The sequence below is a fragment of the Notothenia coriiceps genome, unplaced genomic scaffold, assembly GCF_000735185.1.
Source record: "Notothenia coriiceps isolate Sejong01 unplaced genomic scaffold, NC01 NC01_scaffold00018983, whole genome shotgun sequence".
In the NCBI taxonomy this organism is placed as follows: Eukaryota; Metazoa; Chordata; class Actinopteri; order Perciformes; family Nototheniidae; genus Notothenia; species Notothenia coriiceps.
The window spans coordinates 1-9,382 of NW_011351684.1; the positions used below are offsets into that span (position 1 = coordinate 1).

The following is a 9,382-nucleotide window of genomic DNA, read 5'->3' on the forward strand; positions in this document are numbered from 1 at the left end:
TTATGCAAATGTTTATTATCATTTGAACAATGACAAATATTCTCATGAATATTAAACACAACAACCTCTGAACATTACAAATATTCGCCTCAATTCAACCTGGAACCTCTCTCATACAATAATACAATACACGTGTGTGTGTGTGTGTGTGTGTGTGTGTGTGTGTGTGTGTGTGTGTGTGTGGCGGGTCACTTGGTTCCCCATGAGGGCCATGACGTGATAGTGATATCAACACTTCACTGTTCTTGCGCAATTTGTTTTTATCTCATTTCTATTCCCCCCTGAGGATTCACTAAACCTGACCGCTCTTCTTGCTCTGTTTTCCCTCGGTCCACAGACTCGCAGCGGTCCCACCTGTCCTCCTTCACCATGAAACTGATGGACAAGTTCCACTCTCCCAAGATCAAGAGGACTCCATCCAAGAAGGGCAAGCAGCTGCAGCCCGAGCCGGCAGCCAAGAGCACCGAGAAACCTTCCAACAAGGTGTGTGTGCCGGGAAGTAGACGTGTATTGTGGGAAATCCATCTCTTTCCCACCTTTTTCCGTATGCTTGTGAGACGATTGTTTTCCAGTTTAGTGCTTTCTGCTCCCATTGTTGTTTGTGTGTGCGTGAGTTTCCCCGCTGGTTCCCACAGCTTCTGGCCACGGTGTCTAAACTAGAGCAGGTGTAAACCTATAAAGGCATGAATGGAACGGGCCGCTTCCTGAATGAACTGCTCCGCTGGCTCTTAAGGCTCTCTGTGTAATGACTATATTCCCCAGCAGCCCCTGCTGTGAGAGAGAAGCTGCTGTAGCCCCAGGATGGCTCGGGGCCACAGCACTTGATAGATGGATCCTCTAACTGCAGGCAAACTGTGGTACTACTAAAACCACAGGAGAGAGCTCCGGCTGCTGTGAGGGTCTGGATATGAAAAAGTAGAGATGTACTGATCAATCAGCAATCCCTTTGCTTGAGCTGTAATCAACGGATCAATCTCAGATATAACTGTTTTTGTGCCGGTCAAATGTATGTCTGGCCGCTTTCAAAGTGAGAAATAAATTCAAATATATTTGTATTGTACTTCATTCCTGTGCATGTTGCTCCGAGTTAAGGCAGTGACTGACTCTCTTGTTCCCTGGGAGTTGGAGTTGATCAAATATAACACACATACAACTTGTAACAATGTAGTGATACATACATAGTTTTCCAAGAATAGATTGTTTTAGATAGATAATGAATTTATGACTCCTTAATAGAAAAAACCTTTTTTTTAATTTTTAAACGTAAGATAGCATTTTCCATTAAAGTGTGTATGCTGTTAATTATAGTCCCAAATAATCGAATACCTGAATTTGCAGGTCAGATGTTAAAAAATCTGAAAAAAAGAGATTCATCTTTACGAAATATTTTGTTAAGGGATTAGTATTCCTCTGAAGACTCGTTTCATTTTGTTGGAAAGGTGGTTTAGCATAAAGTTGTTTTTGTATTACCTGCGATTCTGAGGTACTTTCTGTGTTGTTCACGTCTTTTAGAAGGTGAGTCGGCTGGAGGAGCACGAGAAGGATGTGGTCAGTGCTCTGCGCTACTTCAAGACCATCGTGGATAAGATGGTGGTGGAGAAGAAGGTTCTGGAGATGCTGCCCGGCTCTGCCAGCAAGGTGCTGGAGGCCATCCTGCCTCTGGTGCAGGTGGAGGCCCGGATCCAGCACAGGTGGGTCCAAAGTGAAATATAAATGCTACATTCAGTCACAATCCTGTTTATCACCACGTACGTTTACATTTACGCGGAAAGAAGAATACGTTGTTGTTTTTAAAAGGAGCCAAAAATAGCACGATTATAAAGAAGGCTATTTGAACAAATACAAAATAAAGACAATATGTACACAAAATATAAATAAATATACAAGAAACTGAGTACATTTCATTAAATTGAAATATGACAAACACTATAATTAAAGTGGAAGCTGAGCTGTTTATTTAAAAACCTTCATTCCTACTTGCCCTTATGATTCATAGCACAAGATAGATATTTATAAATGTATCTTTAGTTCCTTATTTTATGTATTTTGGACATACTTCAACCTTTACACATTTATTTACCAAACGGGAAGTTTAAAAACAATCATTCCAACTAGTTATAGCTTCCCGGTTGCTGTCCTATTCCCGGTTGTATGTAGATTTAATAACTCATCTTGTACCATTTTTGGTTCCATTCTCATCATTCTTGCCTCCTGACGTACCTCCTAACGTAGCTGGTAAGCAAGCAGGACATGTGAAAACAAGAGTGAGGAAGACTACAGTGTGTTGAGTAGCTAGTGAACATTGATAATATGTTATGACAGACAACATCCTGGACTTTGATGCTGAAGCATTTCATTTATGCTAGTCAGTTTGTATGTGGTATGTTTATCAGAAATGTTACCTCCGAGGTAGAAAGACTTCACCTTGCAGATATACTAACATATATTTACTCTGTGTGTAAAGCAAACCCTTTCTTTGTTAGTAACCTTAGCTGCTGACATTTTTTCGTGACTGTCAAGACATGTTGGGACTCTCTGTCTTTGTCTCCCCATCTGTCAGTACAGATGAAAGTATGGAGGTCAGAGGACAGATTCTGTGTCTCACAGCCCTGTGTTTAGCAGCATGGATGGATTGCTGCTGCAGCCCTGAGGAGAAACTTACATTTGGGATTTGACCTCAGTCTAACGCAGTCAAACCTCGATAAATCACCGTAGAAGTTCATGTTTTTTTGGCAAACACGCTACTGTACACCATGTTACCACTTTGTGACCAAGAGGAATGTTACGCTCACGTGTGAATAAGTTTGTTTTTCCATCGGCTAAACATGCACAGTGCACCACAGTGTTCCAGCGGCTGCAGTGATTTGAATCAATATTTGAAAACAAGTAGGTCAGCAGTGGGTGTAACTCCTATCTGCTGCTCTGGCACACAGTGGTGAGTTGATTAAAGTGCTTATTTTGCCAAAAGATTAGTGTATCCCACTCATGTCTGCAAACCGTGGTCCCACTGACTGGGGCTCATAGCTGCAGACTTTGTTATCATTCCACTATCGCTATTTGCACGGCCAAGTACTAAACTTAATTTCTCATACTCGATTTAATTCCATTTAATGCAAATGTATACTCTTTCTCCTCAACAGTTATCGGACAGCCTTAGTTACTTTTCAGATTACAGTGTTACTGTCCATTCAAAAACAAACGTCTCCATGTTTGCTCAATGATTGTTTGTGATTCATTGAAGGGTGAAGTTTCCCTTTATTTATGGGAATTGTCATATTTCTTAAATGAAATAAAAAATGTAAAGGGGACTCTGGATCAGCTGAAAAATAAATATCATTAAACTGAATACAGGGCTGTCTTTCTGAGACAGGTTGACTTTTCTATACACATTCGGTCCTCACAGGACAGAGGCAAAGCTACAACCATATGATGATCTTATAGTATATGATACATTGTACTGATTACACATGGCACACTTCTTCTTGGGTCAATCCTCTCAACTGCTCCACTCTCCTTAAAATCCCCCCCGCCCACCCCCCATAGCTTAGTCGCTTCCCGCTCGTTGTAGAGACAGTGGAGGGATGTTGCAGCTCTGAATCAGCCTCAGCGTGTTGCTGCAGGCCTGAGCCACACCTTGGTCTGAAAGCACCTCTCACTGCAAGCAGGAACAACACCCACTTCCCCGGGTGGTTCAACATTCTTCTTTCCACACCACTGAACTTATCCCAACCCCCCAGCTAGCCTATACCTGAAGTTCCCCCCAAATGTCCTTTATATATGCAGTTTAATGGCTGCTTGATAGATGGAAGTGTATCATACGTGTGATTTGTGTCACCTCCTCTCTAACATGTGCTTGTCTCGTAGATTTTTTTCCACACCTCCCTGTTGTCCTTTTTCTTTTATTTACGAGGAATTGGCTTTAGGGAAAATAAAACACCGAGACACAGAAACAAGAATCTTTTTCTTTTTTTTTTAAAGGAGCAAAACATAGTACTATTATAAAAAGACTATTGTAACAAATTAAAACAGACAATATTTACTCAAAATATAAATACACAAGAAACTGAGCACAGTACAATTTAATTAAATATGACAAACACTACATTCAAAGTTGAGAGCTGTGTATTTAAAATCCTTTATTCCTACTTGCCCTTATGATTCATAGCTCTTGCTTTATGATTCATAGCTCATTCATATTTAGGTTTTTTCTAATGTATTTTGCACATACTACAACCATTTATTTACCAAAAATTACATTTGAAAACAGTCATTCCAACAAGATATAGCTTCCTGATTGCTGTCCTGTTCCCGGTTTAAATGTAATAACTCACCTTGTACCATTTAATATATACACAATATACAATTTTACTCTCACCTAACCTACTCTAACCCCCTTTCCATAGTTCGGCGCTGTCTTCCTGCCATAATCGCGTCTACCAGAGTCTGGCCAACCTCATCCGTTGGGCGGACCAGGTGATGCTGGACGGCATCGACCTGGAGGACAAAGAGAACGTGGCGTCGGTCACCAGCGTCATCAAAGCCGTGCTGGATGGAGTGAAGGTAAGCCCTCTGCTGATGGAGGACACGATGTGGATCACCTGTTTAATGCATTAACATTGTGCACATCAAACCCCCGAGTGGAAACGGCTTCATTTGAAAACTTATCTTGTAATGTTGCGAAAAACGCATTAGAACTTGGCAGAAATTGAAAAGATGGTGTATTGATACAAGAAGCGGCGGGGCTACGAAAGTGCAATGGAAACAGATTTAGCAAATACATAATGACGTACATTAAGCTTGTGTACATACTGGTCTTCTTCTTTCTGAAGAAACTGAGAAATAGCCCTACACAGATATGATGTAAACTTCCTCACATTCATACATGAAACCAACACAAATGCCATCATTCAATCCAGTTTTCTACATAGTTTTTGTTGCCTGGCTCTATTATAATTATGTAATTTATTCCAACAATTGGATCTCCTTTCTTCAAACAAGCATTCGTACGGATTATGTACCGCACTGATTGTGTTGAAATGTGTTTTTAAAATTAGCAAAACATTGAAATAAAAATCTGGCTACTGTTGTAAAAACCCTCCTGTGATGTTTTTGCATTAGCAGCAACTGATGCTGGCTTTTTCTTCAAACAGGAATTGGTAAAGCTGACCATAGAGAAACAGGAGCAGCCGTCGCCCACCACCCCTAACAAACCAGCCCCACCCGCTCCCCCAGCAGAGAGGTGAGTGCCCAGCATGCCCTGCAGAATAAAAACACAGATTGCGGTCGAATTGTCAAAAAATCAGCTCCTATTGTCTTTTCCTAAACACTATTCCTTGACCTCTGTGTGAACAGGGTTGAGGAATAGTGGCTAGGAGAATTCAAAAGGACTTAGGAAAAGACGACCAGGCTTCAAGAGAATCCGACTGCACTGACACTATCTGACGTGTTTATGATGCTCCAGCGGATATTATTAATGTGCGTCTGCTGTGAAACTACAGTTCTCTGTACAGAGGACTACTACAGCGCACATAGATACTTTGTACTGAGCGTTCTTATGGTGTTGTTCTATGTGGGCTTTATGAACGTAGACAGCAGTGAATCATATATTCTTTATTACCATGGTTGAAATACAAATTAGAACTCAACCACACACTTGCAGTATTCTCCTGACTCAGAATGCTTTCTGTGTGCAGCAGCGTGTCGTCGGAGCTGCCCTCCATAGGTCTGGAGCAGGAGGTCTCCCCTCAGACGGCTCCGGCTGCCCCCCCTGCAGAGGAGGCTTCTGAAATACCAGAGGAGGAGGTGGCCCCTCCCAAACCCCCCCTGCCTGAGGCCAAAATGGCAGAGCTCAGGTGAGGACGACACACACTTTGATATTACAATCTGATCCATCGATTAATTTCCGTAAAACTGTGGTACAACAAATCTCACTAAAGCTTCCTCTTTAGTCAAACAGTGCTGAGGAAGTAGGACCTCATGTAGCATTAGTGACGTCTTAAAGGTTCACATTTTTGCCAAGACTGAGTATGAATATTTTTCTCAGTTCAAGGTATTCAAGGTTTACGTTTTTCAACAAGCATCCTGGACACAATTATTGTAATCCACAGCATTATCCCAACAATCATAGAAATGTGGTTAAAACTGGAACAAAAATTATACAAAAACAAGCTGGAATCAATTTGCCTTACATTTGCTAAGAACCAACAATATTATCACGGAAAGGACACATTGTATTATTCATAACACTTACTTTTGAATTGGAAACAGTCAAGCAATCTTAAAATAAAAACTCACAAGTCATATGTAGGTCTTTTTGCATAATTAAAGGATTCATTATTAACAGCATTTTGTGAGTCTGTTATTTCTTACGTGATCCTTCCAGTATTTATCAAATCAGGCTTTATTTCTCACATCTGTACCATAATATCAAGCTAGCCGTCATGTGAGAATATTCGCTTTAATCCTGATAATGGCGTGACCACAGAAATGTTGTGACCCTTTGCACTAAAGCAGAAGTGTCTATTCTGGAGATGATCGAATTCTCTGAAAAATGTCTACAAATAGCAAAAGGGAACAATGTTTTTAGATTGTGGGTAGAGGGAGTTCCATAAATGTCTTTCATTTTCCAAAATATATTTTCTGTGTATTGCCATGACTTTCAGACTCCTGAAAATCTTTCATAATTCCCACACTTGACATTTTAAAAATAGCACACTTTATGGTTTGCTCTGTCCTTTTCTTCCTTACTCTTTCTGCCATCTCTCTCAATTTGTTCCTTCTTTGGTTTCCCTTTGGATTCTGGGAACAGAGCACAGTTGAGTGCTGGCGCGGGCCAAAGGAGATCCTCTCAGAAGGAGAAGTATGTTAGCTCTCAAGACCACCTGTCTCCACCATAACATCCCACCCTAGACCCGCATTAAGCTTCTGGATTGGATGTTTTTGACTTGCATGGTTGCATCATCCCAAACGTTGTGTTATCCCGGACTTTCCCTGAAGAACTCAGCATCCAATCAGAATTGCGGGCGGTGCATGAGAGTGTGTGACTGACCCGATGTGTTTCTGCTGGCCTCCATATCATGGTGCCTTGTGTTCCCCGTATTAACTCTCTGATTTCACGTTTGGAAAGCAGGATGGCTCCATTTCATATCTGAGAGAGGCTAACATGAAACACCCTCACTCTCATCTCACTGCTCCACTGGAAGGATGACAATGTGTGTGTTCATGTATTCATACATGGATCTGTGTGTGCATACATGCCTGACAGAGCGTGTTTTGCGTGCATGCCTGATTGTCTGTATTGAATTCGCCTCTTGAACATATGTGTTATTTTATTCTGCTGTTTCTCTTCTGTTATTAGCCCTCCCCCAGCTCTCCCCCCTAAGAAGCGGCAGTCGGCCCCCTCACCCACGCGGGTTGCAGTCGTGGCCCCGATGAGTCGCGGCTCCAGTTTACCCTGCAGCGTCCACAGACAGGTGAGGGATCAGGGTCCTTTATAGCAGCTGTCCCAAACCTTTTTTGCAGCACAGACCGGTTTCATGTAGACAATATTTTCACCGACCGGCCTTCAAGGTGTGAAGGTAAATAAGACGAAGTCAAATGATACGACCGGCATAACAACAAATACAAGATTCATGAGAAATACAACTCACCATTACACAGAATTAGTGGGAGAACTAAGCTTGTGTCTCTGCAACAAGCCGCTCCAATATAAGGGGAGACAATGACACCTGAAGTAGTTTCCTTATGTCCAGTCTCCTCCGTCATTTAGTTTTCTCTGGATATTCTGCGTTGATTTTACAACATATAACATATTTCAGACTGTATAAAAACATATTGTATTGATTATCAATCTTTCTGACCTAATGACCCACGGACCAGTGGTGGGGGAACACTGGGTAATAGGGTACCTCCAGTACCTGTATAAAATAAAGGGCTAAATGTTTTTTTGATCAAATAAAACGCTAAATGTTTGTGTGTGCAGCAGCAGGACTATGAGCAGGAGTTCCTGCAGAGACGGTTCTCCGGGGGGAGCCAGTCGTACGGCGGGGACTCTCCACGCCTCTCGCCCTGCAGCAGCATGGGGAAGCTCAGCAAGTCGGACGAGCAACTCTCCTCCATGGAGCAGGACAGTGGTCAGTGTTCTCGTAACACCAGCTGTGAGACGCTTGGTAAGGCTACGGAGACAAAGCCAGTCAGGGTTCCATGACAAATCTGAATCTAGCATCAAACACGCTGATCTGATCCCAATCAATTCAACTCAACTAGGTGCATCTTTCACCGCTGTGAACCTTTATGAATGACTACACTAAATATTGGATATTAGATCTGTAATTTGCTTTGTTGGCTAAGAAACTCACAATATGTATAGCCTAATTTAAGGTTCTCAAAATCTGGCATGGTGGCATGTGACCTGAAATGAGCAGCTGCGAGCCGAATGGGGATGTTCGCTGCGGTTTTATTTTCGATCAGCTGCCACCATGGTTGATTGTTTTTCTTTATATTATGAAATATTATTCTTAAAAGCAGTTTCTAGGTTATAAGTAGGCAGGGATTAAGCTTTGCTTTATTCCATATATCCTTTTGGTACCACTGACTTGGTGTTTATAACTCAAGAGTTGTAAATAGATTTTAAAGTTTAAAAAAGTACTAATGTTCAGTGACCTGCTTCTACATAAAAAGGTGTATCATGCTTACATTTACACTTTATTTTGATAAAACTCCTAACACATTGCTATTTAGTTGATACTTAGACATATTGCTATGATATGCTTGTAAATTAAATTAGGAGACTGTCCTGCATTAGTCACAATCAGCTGATGATTCCTCCTGAGTCGTCACTCACAGCGGCATCACAAGTGATTTTTATTATATTCTCAAATTAAACACACTTTTTAACACCAGCTTCCAAAGAGAAAATGGACCAGACTATAAATTGAACAGAAACTCAGTGACGACGCGTCATTTTGAACGCAGTATTCCCTGCTGGTTATGTTTACTTCATATTTTCTCCCCTGTTCCATAGGAGATTCTTCATAAACAGAGCTTATCAAATCAGGGTATTCTGCCAACAGAGAACCAGATCCAAAACTCTAAGAACCCAACCCTTGACAAACCTTTGTTAATGTGCCGTTATTATTTCCCCCCCCCCACCTGTTCGGTGAGGGTTAAATCTGAATAAACGATGATTAAATGGCGCCTCTTCTCTCCTGCACAGACAACACAGAGAGTTACGACCCGGACTACGACTTCCTGCACCAGGACCTGTCGGCGGGGGAGAACCTGCCCCCCATCCCAGTGGGGGGGTGCCTGAGCCCCCTGCCCGAGTCTCACAGCGAGTCCTCCTCCCCCGTCCCCGGACAGCACCCCTCACATCCCCGCTTCA

General features: G+C 42.0%; 1 protein-coding gene across 1 annotated transcript; it reads left to right on the forward strand.

Annotated features, from left to right (window-relative positions):
• Positions 1-315: 315 nt before the first annotated feature.
• Positions 316-9,376, forward strand: LOC104951347 (rap guanine nucleotide exchange factor 1-like; the record flags this gene model as incomplete). The annotated part of the gene is made up of 8 exons (XM_010777986.1): positions 316-483; positions 1,513-1,691; positions 4,404-4,560; positions 5,151-5,239; positions 5,697-5,852; positions 7,358-7,472; positions 7,985-8,168; positions 9,215-9,376. Coding segments are annotated over exons 1-8 (1,156 nt in total), but the record flags the coding sequence as incomplete, so codon positions are not given.
• Between the last annotated feature and the right edge of the window lie 6 nt (positions 9,377-9,382).